This window comes from Fundulus heteroclitus, chromosome 14 (assembly GCF_011125445.2).
Source record: "Fundulus heteroclitus isolate FHET01 chromosome 14, MU-UCD_Fhet_4.1, whole genome shotgun sequence".
In the NCBI taxonomy this organism is placed as follows: Eukaryota; Metazoa; Chordata; class Actinopteri; order Cyprinodontiformes; family Fundulidae; genus Fundulus; species Fundulus heteroclitus.
The window spans coordinates 7,164,745-7,187,770 of record NC_046374.1 but is presented as its reverse complement, the minus strand read 5'-3'; the positions used below and the strand labels follow the sequence as shown (position 1 = coordinate 7,187,770).

Here is a 23,026-nt window from a genome sequence, read left to right as displayed (position 1 = left end):
TTAAGGTTTTATTAAGTTTTATTTGCTACAAAATCATGCATTAATTTAAAAAAAAAAAAAAATAGAAACGAAAAAAAGGTATATAAATGTATAGCAAGTTATCAGCTTTCTATACAGTTTTCTTACTGCATGGTGTAGTTCCATTTAGGCTACATTTTCTTGACAAAAGCATAAAGTTATTCAGGATTATAATTTGCATTATGCTTTTAACACTGATACCTAGAATTAAAGTCACAATTTTACAGTCAGAAAAGTGGGTTGCTCTTTATGTTGAGCCAAGAGGCCCTAGCACAGATTAAGTATAAAATCAATCCAGCAGAGGTCATACAAAAGAAAACACATTTCATTGGAATGAAAGTTTAGGTACTGTCTTCGTCGCTTTGGGTTTTACAGATTTGAACGCAGGGATCCAACCACAGGCTTGTCCAAGCAGAACTTGTTCCACCAGGAGGGACGTTCCATCACCTGACTGCCTTGCATCACTGCTGACCACAAGTTCTTGTAAAGCTACAAGAGGGATAGAGAAGAATGAGAAAATTTAGGTACAGTCAGGGTTATGATATCCATAAAGGCAGTTTGCAAACCAAATGGGGTTTTCGCATTCGTCAGTGCAGCAATCAACCATGGCACTATAACCATTTACAGATAAAGAGAGTAACACTCATCCATACTGCTCTGCTGAGACAGCCTGAATCCTAGTAATTTCATGGATCTCATTTTGACATTTGTTAACTACATAGACATCTCTGTTGTTAATACTACTATTCTTTTCCAGATATGCATTTGCAACAAGACAGCAGTGAGCTGAACACACAAAAAACGATCTAAGGTACATGCATGTGCCACTGAATTATGGACTTCCTCTGCAAGATGTATAGAGCCCCTGAACACTAGAAGATGAGCTCACTGTTTACGTTTTGGTTTGGAGCTAAACAGCCAACTGATTTAGTATTTCTATTCTGACTAGGTTGGGAGATTTATATAGTGCTATTTTACAATAAATGTAATTTTAAAAGTTTACAGCCATATTATATGTCTATACCAAAAAGACCAAAATCTTGTTTATTATGATAAAATAAGGCTATATACACTCCATGTGTCTATCCTGATAGTGCTTTCATAGTCCTTTTTGAGCCTAAATAAAACCCCAGATAAGCTGACATAAACAGACGTAGCACCATCTACCAGCAGAACAACAGAACTATTAGAAAGCCAGATGGTCGCCATTGATGCAGCTACTTAAGTCCCGACTGTGCTGTAATGCCTCACAGAAAACCGACAGAAACATCTTGCAAATTTTTAAGCTTGATCTTGGACTTTCCTCCCACCCCCCGCACAACTACGCTGGGATTTCCACACTCGCTCGCCTCCATAGCTTCAGCTTGTTGACCAATTTTACCCATGCGCAGTCACATGATGTTGTAATGGTAAATATACACAGAAAAGGCTGTATTTACTAGCAAATTAAGCATAAACAAAGCTTAAAAGACAAAAATAACAAATACAACGGCAGCAAGACACAATCTTTCAGAAAAAGGTATGCACCCAGAGTGAGTTACTGGCGTATAAATAAAAAAAAAATGTCAAACAACATGAATATGTACTTTTAAGATATCTCACCATGGATTTATACAGAAATATACATATAATCTGAGAACAGATTATATACGTCTACGAAAGCCTAACCGATTACATCAACTCATTGGTTTGTAGCAATCCTTCCTCCTGGGTGAGAATGTGGCAAAACAGGAAAGGAACAATCCTTTTAACAAGAGGAACCTTCCAGTAGAACCAAGCTCAGCATCTATTACCATCTGCCACAACTAACTGGGTGTTTCAGAGGACAGAAAAGACACATTGACACTAGGGTGAGCAGACATCTCCGATTTCTGGGACAGTCCCCGTTTTGGATGATCTGTCCCCGACAAAAGCCGTCCCCGGAAATGTACCTGATTTTAGTGTATCATGATGGAGTAAAAAAGTTTAGCGCAACGAGAGGTATTTACTCCGTCCTGCCGCTTTCCTGATGTAGTAGAAGAGCTGAATGCGGCTCCACCCCCCTGTTGGCGTTGCACATCATGCAAAACAAACCCACCCCCAGACAGAGATTATGCACCATCGTCATTGTCCACCCCGTTAAACAAAATCAAAGACAGCCCCAGTTTTCATTAGAGAAATCTGGTCACCTTAATTAACACACAAAAACCCCAATGGAAAAGTAAATTGAGTTAATGGCAGCAATATCTTAGTGGCTTCCTGTTAAGAGAAAAATACAGTTAACAGGTAAGCACTGAGCCAGTAATACAGTCTGTGGGATGAACGAACTAGCTTGATGAATGGCTTTATCAAGGAGACAGGGTTACTCAATGACATGGCAAGATGTGTCATCTATTGACGGAACATTTAGTGTCAGGCAGCAACAGCTCAGCTTACCCCCCAGTGTAAAGAGACACTGGGAAACATAGAACGAGCTTCCATGGAGAGAAAATCAAGGCTTGGATAATACTTGTGTTTTCCCTTCTCAAAGTATAGAGAGTTTTGAAATAATCTCCAAAATTATACCTAAAAATTGTGCCAGTTTTAGACTAGAGCTAGCTCTAGTGCTCACCCTGAACCTGCAATATGCACTTGGCTGATCATTTAGTGTATTTCCATTGTAGTGCTGTTTAGGTGAATTACCGAAACACAAACCTTCAGTTGTAGAAATAATTAATATTTATTAATAAAAGTATAATTGGTGATATGTTTACATCAGCTATACTTTATCACTTATGAGAAGTTGGTGCCTATCCCAGGTCTTCAAAAGACCTTAATGGCTTCCTTATGTGTATGGATCGATCATATAATCAAGCGCCTCAAGAGAGGCTTGCAAGCAACACTGTCATTTAAGATTTATTACAGTTACTAATAGCAAAACCAAGAACTGGAGATGTGTTTAAACTGATTACTTAAAACAATGTTTTGAATTTCCTTCGAAACAGTGATATCTTGCACCCTCCTTCAATAGAACCCTGACCCCAAAGTGAAGGTGATACAAAGCAGAGAAAAACAAATAATTCATTTGTAACATTGAAACTAAGAAAAGTTAACACTTTTTCCAAAAATCATGGATCTTATTATTTAACACTGTGGTGTGCATTTGTGTCCTTACCTGTCCATCAGCATTGCCAATAGGTGAGTTAAGGATAAAATCAGTTGGTGCTAAAACATCAATCAATGCTACTGCATCATCTTTCAGCTGTATGAAAAACAAAAAACAAACGTTAAACACAGCAAATGGTTTCATCATTGTGCCTTACAATAGGCAGAAGGCCAGTATGGAATTAAGATGTCAATGGATAGAAGAAATGAAAAGATAAATACATTCTCGTGTATTTGTAAGAACAAACTGTTGGCTCTGATTATCTATATATACTGCATACTGTTTTTCATCCTACATTTGTACGGATGCTGAGCATTAAATTTATTTGTTGGCCGTTTAAGCCAAATGCAATGATAATTTTAAGCATAGCGTAAATACTTGTCCTTTTAGTTGCTCAACCAAAGTTAGGACTGTAATGTATAAGCGGTGTAGCCGGCCGAAGAAATGCGGCTGTCGCGGGGGTTTAGCAGCCAGGCTGAAGGCTAACCCCTTCAGATCGCCGCTCCCTTCCATCCTGCTGCCCAACGTCTGCTCACTAGACAACAAAATGGACCATCTACAACTCAAACTTTCTGCAAAGAGGGAGTTTAGAGAATGTTGCGCTCTGATCCTGACCGAAACATGGCTCACATCATCAATCCCAGACCATGCCGTTATCCTGGAGGGGCTAGCTACTTTCAGCGCCGACAGAAACAAAGAACTCAGCGGTAAAACCTGAGGAGGCGGACTCTGCGTTTTACATCAGTCATCCGGGGAGGACTCAGAGTAGAGCTGCTGCTCCTCCACGTCGAGAGGAGCCAGTTGAGGTGGCTCGGGCATCTGGTCAGGATGCCTCCTGGACACCTCCCTGGTGAGGTGTTCCAGGCACGTCCCACCGGGAGGAGGCCCAGGGGAAGACCCAGGACACCCTGGAGGGACTATGTCTCTCGGCTGGCCTGGGAACGCCTTGGGATTCCTCCTGAGGAGCTGGCCCAAGTAGCCGGGGAAAGGGACGTCTGGGCCTCCCTACTGAAGCTGCTACCCCCGCGACACGACCCCGGATAAGCAGAAGAAGATGGATGGATGGATGGATGCATTTTTGTTGAAATCTTTTGTTTAATAAGTAAAATGACGTTCAAGTTTGGGGTTTCTCTGTAAATAACAGTTTAATGGGATATAATGATGTTTTCACAAGAGTAATAACTTCTTGTTCTTAATGATTTTCTGAAGGTATTACATTCTGCCAAAGGCCGAGACACAAAGGGACATTCATTTCCATTTACCTCAGAGCAGAGAGTGAGAATGGCCATCTGAATGAATTCAACTGGTTTATTTCCTTTGAGGTAATTACCTAGACAGACATAACACTTATTAAATCATCTTAATCCACAACACTCTTTATGTTTACAAAGTATATTACCTACCCTGGAACAACGTGGCCACGTGGCTTGTGAGACTCCACAGTCCATACAGAGCACACAACTTCTTTAGCACTGGCTTGAGACTTGTTGGTGTAGCGGCATCATTAGCCAGCTCATGAAATCCCTGGAGACAGCTGTACTCAATGAAGGCAATGGCTAGAGATCTGCAGTAGTAAACCTATTAAAACAAATAATATAGAAGTGCACATAAGAGATACAGCAAGTTTCACAGATGACAGGCCAAGTTTAGTTAAAATTGAAATATATACATTATTTGAAAACTGAAGGATGCATTCGAGAAGCCATATTCAGAATACAGCCTAATCTTGTTGTTCGTCAAGTAATGATACTGATTTCCTTACTTATTTTTGTCACATGCCAGTGTTAAGTAAAATGTCTGGACATCAATTTACCAGTTAAGGATATTTTCCCTGAGCACAGCTGATATTTGGTTAAACAAGTGCTCCTCTCACTTGATTCAAGTATCCCCATCTGCAGTCATCATCCTAAAGTCATAGTAAGATCTGGGTGAAACCAGACATTTAACTACTGATGTTTTAAATACACTGATGTTTGACCCTGCCCATGTCAACAAAACTACATGTTTAACACAATTATTTTACACAGGAACACTCAGGAACTCTTTACAATGCTCTGAAATTGTAATTTAAAAGCTAAAACAGAACACAACACAGCTAAACCGCTAACAAGAGCATGTCTGGAGTAGAATGAAAGAGGAAGTATGGAAGACGAAACCAAAGAATCTTGAATTCTGGGAGGCATGTAAGACTTCTTTCTTTGCTATTCCTGATGACTTCATCAATAAATTGTAGGAATCATTGTCGAACCACATGGATGTAGTCCTTCAAGCTCATACAAGATATTACATATGGATCTCACATCACCACTACCTAATTTACTGATGTTATGCAACATGTTTTTGTATTTGAAGTAAATAATTTGTTAAATTTTCACATTACTCTCTGTAGATGACAAAACTTTTGTCTTGCCAAAATCAGACCTTTCTATGTTCATTAAATCATCAATCTTTCTTCAGTGAAGCACATTTCTTTTAGTATATTGAATATAATATGGGAGGGTTTTAGCTATGATATGAGCCATTTCTAAAACCAATGGATTCATTAAAAGTCAGGTTATAAGCTGTTGTTTCTACAAAATGGATAAGTGACAAGACTTTTGTCAGGGACTGTAGAACAGGAGTACAATTCAGTGAATGGGGCAAATTGAGCCATCTTTTGCCAAGCGCTATGTTTATTTTACTTCCGGGAGGAGTTTTAGAATCCTTTAGATTTTTTTAAAAGGACAGATTTGTGTGGTTTCCTGCCAACCAAACAGATGCAACACCTCATTAAGCTCCGCAAGTGTTCTACTTCACCTTCTCATTTAATTAGTCTTGAGTAGGTACTTGTTTTAGAGATGAAAATTACAAGCTGATTACATGATAATGATGTTATCCATAGTACAAAGTAACTGACTAAACCGCCACTAAGTATGTTTTTTTTCCCTTCCCATGGGTTTCTCAGAGAATTTTTCAAGGCCTCTCAAGATGCCAATCCCAGTGTCTCGGCTACACTGCACAGTGGACAATGTGGTAATAATAAGTAAACAGATCAACAGAAACATTTAGGAATAAGGATTTATGATTCTTTAAAACAGAACTTTCCAAAATGACTGATGTATTGATGTAATGTCATGTAGACTGTATTACTTCCATTTTAGCAGATAACATCAATAATGAATGAGTTTTTCTGTGTGTTAGGGTAAGGCCACAAGGCACGGTCCTAACTTTGTACTCTAAACAGCGATGTGTGTGTGTGTGTGTGTGTGTGTGTGTGTGTGTGTGTGTCTGTGTGTGTGTGTGTGTGTGTGTGTGTGTGTGTGTGTGTTACCTGGCTGTCGTTACGGGCCTCAAATTCATCCTTCCCTGAAGCTCTCTGTTGTTCCAGTCTCTTAGCACTTTCGTCCAGCAGGAAGCACACCAGCCACTTATAGGCTGCAACAGACACTAACAGACAACAGGAAGGCCCCGATTGTTAAACTGAGATCCTGTGGTGAACAGTTTGGGTCAAAAATGGCGAAGCTGGTACAGAGTTTCCGTTATGTTGGGACAGTCGTTCTTACAACAAGCTGACTATCAATAATAGCCTCTATACCTGCTTACAACGTTTTACACCAGAAAGACATTTTAACCCTTGTTTATAGATCAGTGATTGAAACCCCGGTTTTGCAAAATGAAAATAAACCCAGTAAAATAACTAACACAGACCAAACTCTTATGGCTGAGTTGTACAGGCACTCAGTGGGGAGGAAATCCATCCTCGTCCCTCAACAACAGCTGAGGGAAAATGGAGAGTGGAACAAAATTTTTCCACATTTAAAAAGAAAGATCATCAACAATCTAAAGAGAGTAAACAAGTTAGTCGTGGCCTACCAGCTCAGCAATTGTTTTAGATGTAAAGATTAGTTAACCTGAGTTGGAGATGCATATTAAAGCCTACCTGCAGAAACTCTGGTTAGGACTAAATATTTGTCACTGCAGAAAAAAAAGAATGGAAAAGACTGTAGCATCCTCATTGGTGAGTGAGGATCGGATGAAATGCTGTTAAATTTTACTGAACCTAAAGCTACGTAGTTTTCAAGTAAACGTGGCATCAATTTTCTAATTTTAAAAAAAGTGTTGGACTTGGATTTGGTACAGCCTATTCTTGAATGACGCGGCGGTCCTAAGGTGACCAGATGTCCCAACTTGTGTGGGACTGTAGCACGTTTTCACTCCTGTCCCGGTGTCTCACAGATTAAAACGTTGTACTGCATTTAACTGGGTCAAATTCTGATTAATCAAAAAGTTATTCGACAGGCACTTTTCTAAAATATAAAGAAAGTAGAGCCGCAGTTATCGTCAGCAGGGAACGGCAGCCAAGATTAATAACATTAATATTATTAATAACATTAAAAGCATTCAACTTTACACAAAAGCTCAACAACACTTTTGTGAAAAACATAAAAAAGGAGCAAAGATTAAAAGCTTTTAAAGTTGACTTCTAAAAAGTTATTTATAAACTGATTAATGTCATGCATTTAAATTTAACAAAGATCTCACATTACATCATCAGTATTGATAATTTGTCCCACATCATCCCTCACAAGCACCTAGTTGTCCCACATTTGTTTTTTGTTGTTGTAGATCTCTCCCTCTCTCTCTCTCTCTCTCCCTCTCACACACACACACACACACACACACACACACACACACACACACACACACACACACACACACACACACACACACACACACACACACACACACACACACACACACACACACCTTTTTCAAATACTCTTTATCTCTTACATTTAAAATGCCCCAGTCACCAAACCATGTTTGGATATTACTTGGAAGTAAAGAGTCTTGCCCTGAACATAATTGACATCTTGATGTGTGAGATTTAAAAACTGATAACTGATAACGGAAAGTGTGCACAGGCATTTAAAAACCAAGTTTGTCTGTTCCCGCTTTCTGACATTTACAATCCTGATTGCTCTCTTTTGGGATATACAGTATACAATAAATGTATGTTTGTTGATTTGCTACAGAGAATTTTGATCTTGTGTTCTTTAACTTATTTGCCACTCATACAGTCTGTGATCATTGGGCCATTTATTACTAGTAGTTCTATTGAAACAAACATCCTATACATTTTGTCATGTTAGTACCGGTTTGCCCATTTGTAGTTTTATACCAATTTATTTTGGTGTTTAAAACTTAATTATTTCAACCACACACAAAGATTGAAAATATAAAAACGCACTATGGATTAAGCCTATCCCTAACCCAAGTAGTGGAATACCTGCTGAGTCCATACAGCCTTCCACTGTTGTTGCTGTAAACCTGCCAGCCAGGATTTTCTGGAAATCATCCAGAAAATCCACAGTATTGAAGGGAGACTGAATTTGAACACCATCTGAAATCAAACAAGATGTGCAATGTTAAGATTAGAAGGCGAAAAAAAAAGAAAAATTAAAGAATTGCTTACGCATTCTGCTGTGTAAATGTGTCTGAAAGAGTATGATTTAAAAATGACTCAAGAAAAACAATAAAGTCCCATCCTGGTGAGGATCTTCAACACAACCATGTGTGAATCTGCAATAGGATTTTCTATATTTGTGACATATGACAGGAAGCAGCACAGACTCAAAGTTAACTGGTTGGCCTGGGTAAATAAGGTTTTATTCTAGATAGCAACAGTTTCACAATCTCCTGCACCCATGAAATCTACTACTCTGCTGCAGCAGGAGAAGTAAGCACCAATACAAGCTAAAGTGCAGCTCTAGTCCTCTCTAAATATTTTTGAACTCTCTCTCAAGTGAACGTTGCTTACTGATATATGGGATGTGATTATAAAGCACAGTGACCAATGGCAGATGTCTGGAAATGAGCACCGAGCCACTCACAGCTGTGATTAGATTTTATTTGCTTTAGCCAGTTGTTGCTACACTTTTTCTTCTTGTACTTTGACTCGATTGAGATGACAGATACATTTTAAATTAATTTTGCTTTTACCGTTTTAATAAAGAGACTTACGATGGACTTTTGCTTGAAACCAGCTTAGCAGGTAGTTGCTGGTCTGTTGCAGCAACACGTTGTTGTCTCCTTCATATGTGCAATTTGGATCATTATCATCCCGCAGCGCACCCAGTCGGTTCACTTAAACGGAAAAACAATATCAGTTTGATCTTTGAGAACTTTTTTTTTATGTGAACTTTTATCTACATATTAAACTGACTGGCAAGGTATCCATGTCCACCACAGGCCTCCCTGCACTCCTGGATGCCCCTCTGTGCAGTCCAAGAACCCAGCGGTTTACTGGCGCAGCCAATGGCATGAATCTCCCGAGCCATCGCTTCCTAAAAAAAAAAAAACACACAACAGACAAACACTACACAATGCCGGGAATACAAGTAGGCATGTATGCGAGTATGTCAGATCTCACTTCTGTGCCTGCACTCCCTTGAGCATTCCCCTTATCTTTGCTTACATTACAACACTTTCCTGCTGCTTCACACTCTGCTTCAGATTCTAGAACTCTTTACACACATGTTCAATCGTGCAATTTTATTTACAGATACATGAAAATCATTTCATGTTCTTAATCATCCGATTAATCAATACATGTAATTTTGACTGATTTCTTGATTATACAGCTGATTTATGTCTGTAAGGGAAGAAAAGAAGAATTAATCCTAACAACATCTGAGCCTGAGGATTTAAATGTTTTTAAATCATCTTTGCACGAAAACATGAAACGACTTCACTTTAATTCGACATCCTCTTCCTGAGGTCAAGACCTTTTTCATGCCCATGCCATGAGGCTTTCATAATAGGCCTTGAACAATAAAGACTCCAGCAGTTGACAAAAGTTTTTTATTGTAGACCTTCAGATGAGTTTGGTTCTAGGCCTTAAATGATCTTAATTTAGCATTACTCTTTAATCTAACTCCAATTTCTGTATGAACACATGAACACATCTCACCACTCTCAGGTCATTCAACATATGTACTTTATGCATGTATTGTATGTGTATGTGTATATGTTCATGTTAACCAACTTGTCTGTTACTGGTGGCTCCCGTCTTTTGTCCAATTTGGAACTCAGTAAATTTGAAGAAGATGGACTTGGAGAATTGTTCAAGAGCATATGCTGCTGCCAGGTAGGGAATGAGACGCCATTGCTGGAAAAACACAGAATATGACATATCATGAGATTTGTAAATTTAGAAAACACATGAATGTTGTGACATGTAAATAATGCACACAGATATTTTTCTGGCTATTTGATAGGGTTTTGTTATTTTCCAAAAAGATCCCATAAGGTAATGTAATTAACACTCTTACCTATAGATGACAGTGTACTATTTGCAATACAATCCTTCTCCATAAAAGCTCAATTTAGCAATTAGCTTTTTGTAGTTTAAACTATAATTTTAAAAGTAATTACACAATAATATACTTATCAAAAAACAGGCAATAATACTGTATCCTGCAAAAGTACTCACCCTCTGTTCTTTCAACCTGTATTTAAAATTATATATATATATATATATATATATATATATATATATATATATATATATATATATAAAGACTTAAAAAAATGGAAATTGGCATGTGGATATGTATCCACATCTCCGCTATGAAGACCCTAAAAATTTCAGGTACAACCAATTTCTTGGTTTACTTGATTACTATATAATCCCATAATTAATGAAATGAAGTCATCCTGTGTGCAATCTAAGTGTCACATGACCTGCCAGTATAAACGTCTGAAAGGCCCAGAAGCTACAGCAGCGCTGACGTGGAGGAATCACACCATGGAGACCAAGAAGCTCTCCAGACAAGTCAGGGACAGTTGTTGAGGAGAACAAGTCAATTCAATTCAATTCAATTCAATTCAATTCAATTTTATTTATATAGCGCCAAATCATGAAACATGTCATCTCAAGGCACTTTACAAAGTCAAGTTCAATCATATTATACAGATTGGGTCAGATTATACAGATTGGTTAAAAATGTCCTATATAAGGAAACCAGTTGATTGCATCAAAGTCCCGACAAGCAGCATTCACTCCTGGGGAACCGTAGAGCCACAGGGAGAGTCGTCTGCATTGTACATGGCTTTGCTGCAATCCCTCATACTGAGCAAGCATGAAGCAACAGTGGGAAGAAAAACCACCCATTAACGGGAAGGAAAAACCTCTAGCAGAACCGGGCTCAGTATGAACGGTCATCTGCCTCGACCGACTGGGGTTACAGAAGACAGAGCAGAGACACAACAAGAGAGACAAAAAAGCACAGAAGCACACATTGATCCAGTAATCTGTTCTATATTAGATGATAATAGCGGGTGAGCCGTCTTCTCTGGATGATGTCACAGTTAACAGAACGCCAGACCAGGTGTACCTACTATGAAGAAAAAGAGAGAGAGCAAAAAGTTAAAAGCTGAAATGACGACAGTCATTTCAATGTAATACAATGCAAAACTGGAGAACAGTAGAAATCAGTAGAGTGAGAAAAATAGACCCTCATGTCCTCCAGCAGCCTAGGCCTATCACAGCACAACTATAGTGATAGCTCAGGGTATGAGCCACTCTAACTATAAGCTTTGTCAAAAAGGAAAGTTTTAACATTAGTCTTAAAAATAGATAGGGTGTCTGCCTCACGGACCAAAACTGGGAGTTGGTTCCACTGGAGAGGAGCCTGATAGCTAAAGGATCTGCCTCCCATTCTACTTTTAGAGACTCTAGGAACCACCAGCAGACCTGCAGTCTGAGAGCGAAGTGCTCTGTTAGGAACATACGGGGTAATCAGAGCTCTGATATATGATGGAGCTTGATTATTAAGGGCTTTATACGTTAGAAGAAGAATTGTAAATTCGTATCTTGATTTAACAGGAAGCCAATGAAGGGAAGCTAAGGTCAGGGTGAGGTTGAAAAAATAATTATCCAAATCTTAGATGTTGTCCTTGTGCGGCATCAGTTCCATCATCTTCAAGCGGAAAGCACACGGTGCCACAACAAACCTGCAAAGAAAGGGCCCCTACCAGAACTCACAGACCAGGAGGGCATTAATCAGAGCAGCAGCACAGAGACCAAAGGTAACCCTGAAGGAGCTGCAGAGCTCTGCAGCAGAGACTGGAGGATCTGAATCCAGGTTTGAGTTTGCGACACATGGGCACCTCCACAAATATATAGAGGAAGGGGCTCTGGTCAGAGAAGGCTAAAATTGAACATTTCACCCAACAAGGAAAACACTGTGTACCACAAACCCAACACATCCATCACCCTAAGAACACTATCCCCACAGTGAAACATGGTGGTGGCAGCATCATGCTGTAGAGATGTTTTTCAGAGGCCAGGACAGAGATGTTCTAGAGCAGAACCTGTCAGTCTGCCTGGGATTTCAGATTGGGACGGAGGTCCACCTACCAGCAGAAACACAACCCGAAGCAGACTGCTAAAGCAACACTAGAATGGTTTAAGGGGGAAAAACTTGTTAAAATAGTCTAGTCAAAGTCTAGACTTGAATCCAATTCAGAACCTGTGATTAAGCCTCAAGATTGCTGTTCACCAGTGAAAACCATCCACCATGGAGGAGCTGGAGCCTTGACAAATGGGAAGAAAACCCAGTGGTCAGACGTGAAGAGCTCAGAGAGACTGATCCAAAGAGGCTTGCATCTAGAAAAGGTGGAGCTACAAACTACTGACTTTGGTGTGGGGGTGAGCAGTTATGCACGCAGAAGTTTTCTGTTATTTTGTCCCATTTGTTGTTTGCTTTACAATTTAAAAAAGTATCTTCAAAGTTGTGGGGATGTTCTGTAAATGAAATAGTGCAAACTCTCAAACAATTCAGTGTAATTCCAGGTTTTGAGGCAACAAAACATGAAATATGCCTAGGGGGGTACTTTTGCAAAGCACTATTTGCAGAAAACAATAAAGAGCTAAATGACTAAAAATATATATTTTTAGACCTGCATTTTTTAGCACAATGCTAAAGTTTTCTCTTAGGAAAAATGCATATCAATATTTGGTGGGCCACTTCTTTTTAATCAATTCATTTGTGTGTCTGGCATTCTCTTCCCCATCTTTTACATTGGCTTTGGGTCTGAGGTGAACCACTCTACTAACTCTGCACGTAGAGTTAGTGATTTTTTTTTTTGACAGTGCTCTTTAATTTTAGAGTTCTATTTATATACCAAGTCCCACCTGTAATTGGTATTCCAGGACAGGAATCTCCTCTGTGTCCTTAGGACCAAATTGTCGCCTGGTGGCTGAGAAGCGGATCGCCACAGTCAGAGCCATCTTCAGTTTCCCCAGGGCCATTCTGGTGATGAAAATCCTTCCACCAGACAGGGCCCCCATAAATGTTCCAAAACGTTTGCTGGGATCCTGAAGTTTGAAGAGGCAAAGAGAATAAAACTCAAGAACTATATCTTAAAGCCAACTATGAAAGTAAAACAAGTGAAAACAAGTAAAACTATCTCATTTACTATAAAACCAATGACCAGATTCAAGATACCAGCCATGTCTTCTACAGATCTAATTTCTGTCTGTCTTTTTTAGACGGTTTATTCAAGATGGGATGCCCCTTTACACCTCTCATTTAATAATAATAAAAAATCTTTCCAGATACATGGTTGCCGGACCAATTTATGTTAAATTAATTTTCCAATATTTTGCAAAAAGAAAACAAAAAAACTGACATCGCCTGCTGTTTACTGACAATACCATTTCTGACAGTACTTGTAGGGGAGTGGTGGCCTAGTGGTTAGAGCATTGTGCTTGTGTCCTGGAGGGTCTGGGTTCAAATCTGAACCTGGCACTCTGGGTCCCTGAGCAAGACCCTTAACCTGCAGATTGTTGCACAATGGCAACCCACTGCTCCCCAAGGGGATGGGTAGAACAGTTGCAATGACAATAAAGATTTACTTAAAACAATTTTATATAGGTTTTACTTTCTAAAATAGCAAATATTTTTGGACAGCTACTCTTGTCTTCCCAAATTGAGCCACTTGACTCAGGCTGAGAAGGTGGATTTCTCAAGAGCTCTTGTAATTAAAAAAGTGTTATTTGATAAATCTGAACTCTGATAAATAACTGACCATTTGGCATTGGTATTTTTTGTTTAAAGATCATGGCAGATCATCATTTTACAGAGTCATCAGCATATATATATCTGCAGGGAACAAATCTGGTCCCGATAATTTGTTGTTGGGCCTGTATTGCACAGATACTTCCCAGTCGTTCACAAAGGGACTGATATTGAGTCTTATCAGACCCTAAAGATATAATTTGCATGACTCAAGCTTTTTTAGGAAGTGTTTGATCACAGAAAGAAAGACTGATTGATTGATTCTGATCTTAAAATAATCAAAGTACACTGGCCAGTAGAAAAACAAACTGCACAGACTTTGAATGGTGACACATAGTGGCCATCAGGGGTAACATCTCCCGTTTTGTTCAACAAGTTCTCCCGCGGAATCCTTATGTTGTGGAAATATGCAAACCTGCATGAGAAAATACAACAAATACAAGAAATAAAATAAAACAAGCATACAAAGAAAACAAAAGTGTTATGAAGGACACAAAGCAGGCCTGCCAGTTGTTGCCCGTTTAATATAATCTGACTGCAGTCAAGTAAAAAGTCTCAGATGAAGTATGATGCTATTTACAATACACCATTATTTAGCTGGCAAAAGCTCATCTATTAGGCAGAAGCACCAAAAGCAAAAGCTAGGATCAGGTAGTCATTCTTAATTTACTGGGGTCTTTGCAGGCTTTTGGTAGAGATTCAGCTGTCAGAGATAGTAACCACACATTTAAATCTTATACCTTAGTTATTCGATGGGATGATGATTAGAAGACAAAATAGTTTAGTCCTAGTTATGTGGTGCCATAACTTGCCCCTTTAACAGAACATCCCAACAGTTGGTATAAGTTGTACTGAATCAGAGTGTTGGATTTTTTTCTAAACTAGTGCTATTCACTACAGCCAAGTATTTGACTTTGTTCATCACTGTCCAAGCATTAAGAAAGGGTTTAGGATATAATATAGAAAATCTGAGTCTTTAAACATTTTTTCACGTCATGTTTTGTATTCATTTGTTCAGCCAATCAGATGGCTAAAGGGCTATACAATAAAATCCTAAAAAACTTTTCAAAACAGAAAAAACAAAAACAGAAATGAGAAAAGAATAGAAAGTTTAGTAGAAATCTGAAGTAAATCACTGCAGTGCTACTGAGTATCAAAGACATTGCTGAATAAAATAATCTTTAGTCTGGACGTAAAATGCCGGCCCAGGTCAGTTGAGCAGAGATCCAGAGGGAGCTGGTTCCTGAGTCGGGGTGACACGACTGAGAAGGCTGCATCAGCCCAGTTATTATATTTAGCTCTCAAAACATTCAAGAAGAACTGGGACGATGCCCCCAGGGATCTGCTATGCATGCAGAAACTCAATAAATCAGAAACGTATCGTGGAGCCAGACTATAAAGCTAAAAGTTTAAAATATATTCTAAAACAGACTATATAACTTCTGCAGCCACATTTCAGTCCAACTGAAGCCTGTTGATGGGCGACTGAGAGACGCCAACTCTGATTTCCGTGGTCGCATTCTCAGTGAACAAAATGTAAGTGTTGGGCAACATTTATCATAAAGAATATGATTTTTTTTGGGTCTTTTTTATTCAAATGCCATGCTGGCGTTTTTTGGGTGTCAATTCCTGGGAAGATTGGTGACAGGATTAATCGTTTCCTCGTGAAACAAACTTTCAGTAAAATGGACTAAGTATGAAAAGAGATGTAAAATGTCCCATCTCATCAGTGCAGCTGTTATACATAGATTTCAACAGAATTGATCTAGATACATTTATCTAAACTACCTGCATTCAAAAACAAGCCTGTTTAAATTGCTGCTGCTCACCCATTGTCAAGGCCATTCTGTCCCACCTTCTTGCCAACGTCTCCAACCAGCACACCAGGCAATGCCATCAGCGTCTTGGGATCTCTCACCTAATGTGTAAAACTTTTAATACTCATTGTATCAGTTGCTATTTAAACATATTAATGCATGTCCTACTTTTATCAGAGATACTATCCTACATGTTTTGAAGGAAATACAGACTAAATAACCATACATACCCCCCCCCCTCCCAACACACACACACACACACACACACACACACACACACACACACACACCCCTAAGGATAAATTTGAGAGACCAGGAGGGATTATGTCTACTGCACTGTCCATCTTTAGAGGCTTAAATAATTTATCTTAAGATCTTTAGCGCTACCTACTGGCTAAACAAGAGCATGCTGTGTCAATAGCTAGGGTTTGGTACCAACCCAAGCACTAGCTGTGTTGAAAATCCACAACTGTGACTCCTGTCTTGTTATTAAATTGTGGCCAGATACACCCCCTAAAGCAAAGCCTACACCTTGAAAATGTAATTTCCTCCCACCATAAATTATATTTTTCATTTCTATTTTTTCCCCCCAGTGGCTTAAAAAAAAAATCTTACCTGAACTATAAACGGGTGCAGCCCGTGGCAAACCTTGTCAGGTGTGTAGAGCTGAGCAAACACAATAGCATGGGTGGCTGTCTTGCCCAGATTTCCCACCCAGAATTTGGCAGCCTCAAAGTCTGGAGAATTGATGATAAACTCCTAAAAAGAGTGGTGATACACTTACTGACGTCATGTCCATAGTGTTTGTTATACCTTTAAACTGTCTATTCCATTGAACAATTACATAATTAATGATGGTTAGATCATTAAATGTTATGTCAAAAACCCGTAGATGCACCTCTATAACATAAAAAAAAAACTTGAGTAAGCTGTGAGTTTGCAAACCTGAGAACTCGAGTCGTAGATGGCGGTGGTCCTGATGGCTTTGGTGTTGCTGCCGTGGCTGAGCTCAGTCATTGCAAAGCACCCAAAACTCTATAACAAGAAAGACTTGTTCTTTATGAAAATAACGGCAAGAATGTTTTCTAAAGTTATGCAATCTTGCTAACATAGAACAGCAACAAACTTAGATTTTTCACCCTGCAGCTGCTTTTCCAAAACACTTCAAGACAAATTAAGGCCTATTTTTTTCCATGCTCCAGGTGTTTCCTGAAAAGACCAAATAGGTAAGAGGGGTAGAAGTAGGCTGACCTCTTTTCTACCCCTGGCCACAGGCCTACATCAGCTGACTGTTACTGGGGCAAGTAGGCTATGTGGATTTACAAAGGGATGCGGCATTAAATGCTTTAATGTGCATTTAATTGCACATTAAAGATGTGCAATTAAATTCTGAGGCATTTGCTCTGCTAACAACAGGAATGCTACACTGACTTTGTCCACCATCACTGTTTTAGCCAGTATAAAATCAGAAGACCCCAGATGCAGATTTGAAGCATGATGCTGACACCTCCAGATATGCTGAATGGCTGTATGTGATATTGACAACTTTTGCTTGTGATTTCTGAATAGCTCAGAGGTGGCTCGTCTTTTAGGGTTTGTGATGGAAAAGTGAAAAATTGTCACTTGTATGTGGATTAATATCTTACCGTCATGTTGTCTGCGTCTTCAACAAATCTGCTGTGTCTACTTGATCCCAAGCTGACAATAGTTGCTCCAAACATCTAAAACAGATTTTCAAAAGTAATTATTTTTAAAGAAAAAGACTTTATTCACAGACGTATCAAAGTCTACATCAGTCAATACATTAAATGAGACATTAGGGTAGTACTTATAAAGTGGAATGTACATTAAGAATTGCTTTCTCAGTGCCAAAGAGATTTACAGCAGATTTACTTTCACAAATAGAGCACATCTGCTTTCACTATAATGCTCTGCTTGATATGCATGCAAAAATACGTTATTTTGGGATTTTTCAAATTCAATGGACACAGGAAGAGAATTTAAGAGATAAAAGAGAGAATGGTGGGGAAAAGTGTTAAGAGAGAAGTGATAATATAGTAGATGAAAAAGAGGGTCCAAGATAAACATCCTTGGAGCCTGCTTCTATGCGTGCAGAAAGAGAAAGAACAAAAACCAGGAAAAAGTGTCACAGGTACAACCAACACCTATGATAGCATCACTGCAAAATAAGCAGTACAAAATGTACTTAGTGACAGACAGCCAACTTTTGGGTTTATCTGTATAGAAGTGTATCTTTAAACACCTGGATCCAAGCACATGTGGGCGTTTGTGAGAGTGGGCTTGTATATACTGTATAAAGTATGTAGACACTCACCTGTTTGCCAAGGAATAGTTTTCCTGCCAAGCCGAGGTCATACATGCCAAGACAATCATTGAGGACCAGCGTTTTCCATGGAGTAGCCAAGGCCTCGTCTTTGGTCAGGAAATTGTAGCAATATATCTGCCTCACCCTGTGAACGGTTGTTTGTCCAGTACAATAACATGATACACATTCTTGACAAATACTGAAACAACCTTTCAATTACACACACACACACACACACACACACACACACACACACACACACACACACACACACACACACACACACACACACACTCTAATGCATGTAATTTTTGACAGATATGGAGTTGCGTCAGGGTTAATCATTAAATTGGAAGTTGACTCCTTTACCTGTAAACTACAACTTAAAGCAGACTCGATTTTTTTTCTCCATAGATTTGAAGTTGAAATGTGCAACACTGATTTTTGTAGGATGCAACGTAGCATTCATTTTTTTGTGTGTGTTGAGGGATTTTTTTATTTAAAGTGGACCAAACTGGCAGCTTTGTGATTGGAAGAGGATCACTCTTAACCCCAGTACAGCACAAATGAAATCAACCACTCAATTATGTGCTTTTTTCCACAAGACTACAAACACTCCAGCCACAAAGATTGAAGCTTAAACTTTATGTCTACGGTGATACCTGAGGAGGGTCAGTTCTCTGTGTTTATCAACAGAAATCTCTTGTCCAGGTTGGCGTGCAAAAAGAGCATCTTCCTCCAAGGTTTTCCACACGCGTCTCTATATCGCAGATGGAAAGAGAATTGTAAATAGTACAAGCTTCTCATATAAAACATGGGTTTTCTTTTGTATTTTCTCTTGATAGAATGCATGTGTATATTACTGCGTATGAAGTTAGCACATGGCTTAAAGCAGCGTTGCTAGTGAAAAATACATGGATTAAATGTTGCAAGTTATTTTCTGCTTTGCAAACTAAGTATTTGTTGCCAATTGTTGCTCTGACACAATAAAGCCTTTGACAAATAAATGACTGTGTTCTCAGATAAAAATCCTTAAATGGCAACTAAAAAAAACCAATAACGATAGAAAACTTCATCAGATAATCTTACGCCCGCTGTGCCTAACTTACTTTAAACAGTAAGGATTCCTCTCCATCTATGAAGCTCTGCATGTCCCGCCAGTTGAAAGACGCTCTTCTTCTGTACACATCCAGAGGGCCACTGGGGAAGTCGGGCACTTCTGGGTCTGTCATATTGTGCTATTAGTCGTTTGAGTCTTCTCCATGCAAAACAATAAAAGGATAAAATAATACATCTAAGGTATATAAAAAGGCAGAATTTCTTTTTAGTAATTTAATTGCTTGTAGTCCCACAGGGTAAAAAAAATGCTTCATGGTATCAAACTGACAATACTTTGTTAGTTAAGTTAGTTCTATATTTCACAGAGAAGCAAATAAAGATACACTTCGTTTTAGTAGCAGTTTTTTGGAACATAACTGTAGTTATTGTAGCAAGGCTGTCAGATGACAACCGGGAAAAAAATGAATGTGACCCTGAATAGTTTTCTGTGGTTTAAAGTAGCTTTTCCCCCCTCTGAGCTTTTCTAAAAACAGACCAAAGTTCAAGGCCCAATTATCTTTTCAATTTCTCTTAGTAGAATACCACTGTTCCAAAAAGTAAATAAATAACTGCATCTCTAAATTTCTAGGTGTCATGAGTTGTTGTTTTGGACCAAAACGCAAGCAAAGGTTTAGAAGCAGCATGCTGAACTTAAAAACTTTAATGACAACAGTCATCTTACAGAGCCAATGAAAGGCTTACTTTTGTCGTCATTATTTCTAATATAGCACAAGATAAATTACAGTTGTTGGATGTATTTTAATTTACACCTGTATAACATGTATTCCTTTCTATAATTGAATGGTCAAAGCCCCACTTCTGGAACCCCTCTCTTTCCTGGGCTCGGGGCAATTGACCAGGTCAGGGAGAGGCCCCGTCGGCATCTTCGTTTGAGCTGAAACAGGTCCAAGGTCTTATTTCTCCAAGTTGAACAAGTTACATGTTGATACTTTAAAACACCTTTAACTCTGTTATGCAATTTTCTCTCCAGAAAAGGAATTCTGAGTATTTGCTTTCAAGGTGTATGTGTTCAATGCAAAGCTAAGAGAATTTCCTTGGCAGGTAAACTGGGTGATTCAAGGCAATGACCAGTTCAACACATGTTTGACTCAACCCTTTGTTGACATAGACACAGCCCTGAACGTTGGTGCCAATCACTATTTGAAGGAGGGTGCACCTCTGTCCTCTGCATTTCAGTCTCTCTTCCAGTTCCCCTTCATTTTTCCTGGATTCTATCTAATCCACAACCTATGTTTCATGTATGACTGTGGCGCATTCCATTTCTGTATTTTAGGCAAGTCTTCAAACAAAGCATGCATACAGAAGTCTGAGTTTAGAAACAAAAAATGCAATCAAATGCACAAAAATGTGCTCCACACATTTGCTGGAAGTCAAGGTCAAGCCATAGCTCGGACAGCTGCTATCTGAAACACAACTTGTAGCTAAAAGCTTTTTTCTGAATACAAATTTTCCCTGTGAAAACGTTCATGGACAGAAAAACAACAGCCACAAAGAGACTTTAGAAAACCATTAGAATTTTTTTTAAATATATTTTATTAAGCACTCACCTTTTGGAGTAGTTTAGGAAACCAAAACGAAATGGTTTGTAAGTTTATAGGTTTAGTCTGTTAGTGTTGCATGAAGCCTCATATATCTTAACGACTAAATATATTTTTATATAGATTAAATTCACCTGCTGAATTCAATACCTAACTAGATCCAGGTCTTCATTGCTTTAGAAATCAATTTAAAGGATGCCTTTTCAGTTGCAGAATTAATAAGTCTGGTGAGTGCTACCTGTCCTTCTCAGAATGGAAGCCCATTGTTTTCTGGACCACAGGTTTTTATGTGGTCCAAGTGTTGTAATGTTATTAAATGAAAGCTGAACGACCTTGGCTGCTGTTGCTCCTTTAAGACAGATAAAATGACTCACCTGGACAGTACACTCTTTCTCCCAGCTTGTCTTCGTAATGAAGAGCAAGAGGCGCTCAACTTGGCTTTTGTTTCACATGCAACAGTAGTGACATTTCTGTCTGTGCTTTCAGAATAAAATGTGGGATGCCTTTTAATTTGGCATCATAAAATCAGAAATTACTAGTGCTTTATTCCTGGGGATATTTTCTGGGACTTTTAAAAACATAAAAAAAGCTGTTGGTATACTGATTAAATTTTAGACTGCGCTGCATTTGATAATAAAGTTATTTTACCGTTAGTTAGGCACAACTCTGAAAACAGATCCCAGTAATTAAAACAGTCTATGCTCTTATCAAAATAAAAATGTTATAAAGACATCAGTTTATAAATACAGAAATTTTCATCATATTAAACACTACTTCTAATAGCTCTTGCACACCAATGTGGAAAACCTAAAACTCATTTAGTGCTCTGGTTTATTTCATGATTAATTTTACAATAGAAAGCAGAAATAAATTTACCTTATTTATATTTATTATCGTACACTAAGAACTGACCACACAACTAAATCAATAACATCCAGTATCTGTAGGAGAAATAAATAACCTCTTTAAACAGCTATTGCTGACGTGTCCTATGTACAAAGTTTTCCCCCCCAAACATGGTGCTGCCCCAGCTGTCTATACATCAACTCCTTCTAAAACCTGAGCTTTCTGTTTCTGTCAAGGAGATTAAGCAGGAAGTCATGTTATGTACAACAGTGTACACATGTAGTTATAACAATATATAACAGTGTTATAACAATACTAAAATTTTTCACACTTAAAGGAGCAACAAGTGAGAATTTTACTGTAAAATTTACCAGACCCATTCTCATTTGTTACCCGGGGTGGAAATAACATTCCCTATAAACAATTGGTCCTTTCCATCAACAATATCGCAGTCAGGTTTTTCTCCTTTCAAACCTAGAGGAACGGTCTGAAACTAGTTCAGGGCAATGTGTAGCCATGTTTACTTCCTGGTTCCAGCTGCCAATTCAATAACCCACCTGGTGAAGAAGGCCCAACCACGGCTCTTCCTTCTCAGGAAACTGAAACAGACTGGACTATCAACTGACCTGCCAAAAAACCTTTACAGAGCTACAATAGAAAGTATTTAGTGTCTCAGTATACCTGTGCGATATGGGAGCTGCACAGTGCAGAAGAGGAAAGATTTGGCGTGGGGGGGTGGGGGGTGAGGACAGTACAAGGGATTGCAGGATGCCATCTGCAGGATCTGGACTCAGTTTATGCATCACAAGTCCAGAGAAGGGCCAGACGCATTGCTACAGATCCCACAACACACTATTTGTCTTATCAGACCCTAAGACTATTTTTTTTTACAAACTTTTCTGTTATAAACAAATAAACAAACAGGGACCGCAAATACATACATTGTATTTACATCTGCACTGGAACTGGAAGTGTAACTGACACTGACAGCATTTACAATATTCAAAATTTCAACAAATGTACAACAGTTACTCTGTGTAGCCCATTTCATGTAATTTATCTTAACACTCCAAACACATTTTTTACATACATACATACATACATACATACATACATACATACATACATACATATATACATACATACATCTGAAGTGTAGATAAGAGATTCTC

General features: G+C 38.7%; 1 protein-coding gene across 3 annotated transcripts; it reads right to left on the bottom strand.

The window, feature by feature from the left end:
* Positions 1–47: 47 nt before the first annotated feature.
* On the bottom strand, positions 48–21,449 carry LOC105924137 (peroxisomal acyl-coenzyme A oxidase 3). 3 transcript variants are annotated; one of them, XM_036146200.1, is made up of 19 exons: positions 21,383–21,448; positions 19,461–19,609; positions 19,014–19,111; positions 18,361–18,496; positions 17,672–17,746; positions 16,971–17,060; positions 16,641–16,784; positions 16,038–16,126; positions 14,527–14,623; positions 13,323–13,505; positions 10,170–10,292; positions 9,348–9,468; positions 9,146–9,268; positions 8,412–8,525; positions 6,453–6,568; positions 4,546–4,720; positions 4,405–4,472; positions 3,152–3,238; positions 48–507 (listed from the first exon to the last, which is right to left on the bottom strand). In XM_036146200.1, exons 2-19 carry the CDS (start codon positions 19,581–19,583, stop codon positions 388–390), a joined length of 2,082 nt encoding a protein of 693 aa, XP_036002093.1. In that variant the 5' UTR covers positions 19,584–19,609; positions 21,383–21,448; the 3' UTR covers positions 48–387. The 3 variants fall into 3 exon arrangements, 2 of the variants coding, with proteins under 2 accessions (XP_036002093.1, XP_036002094.1); XM_036146201.1 differs by having other exon boundaries at positions 19,461–19,606; positions 21,383–21,441; XR_004932498.1 differs by lacking the exon at positions 4,405–4,472 and having other exon boundaries at positions 462–507; positions 21,383–21,449.
* Positions 21,450–23,026: the final 1,577 nt, after the last annotated feature.

Coding starts and splice junctions, on each gene's coding strand:
- LOC105924137 (XM_036146200.1), bottom strand. CDS start 19,583: ATGACAGACCCAGAAGTGCCCGACTTCCCCAGTGGCCCTCTGGATGTG. Junction 9,469..10,169: donor GAGCCACCAGTAACAGACAA/GTTGGTTAACAT, acceptor TTTTTTTTTTAG/GAAGCGATGGCTCGGGAGAT. Junction 9,269..9,347: donor TGGACATGGATACCTTGCCA/GTCAGTTTAATA, acceptor TTTCCGTTTAAG/TGAACCGACTGGGTGCGCTG.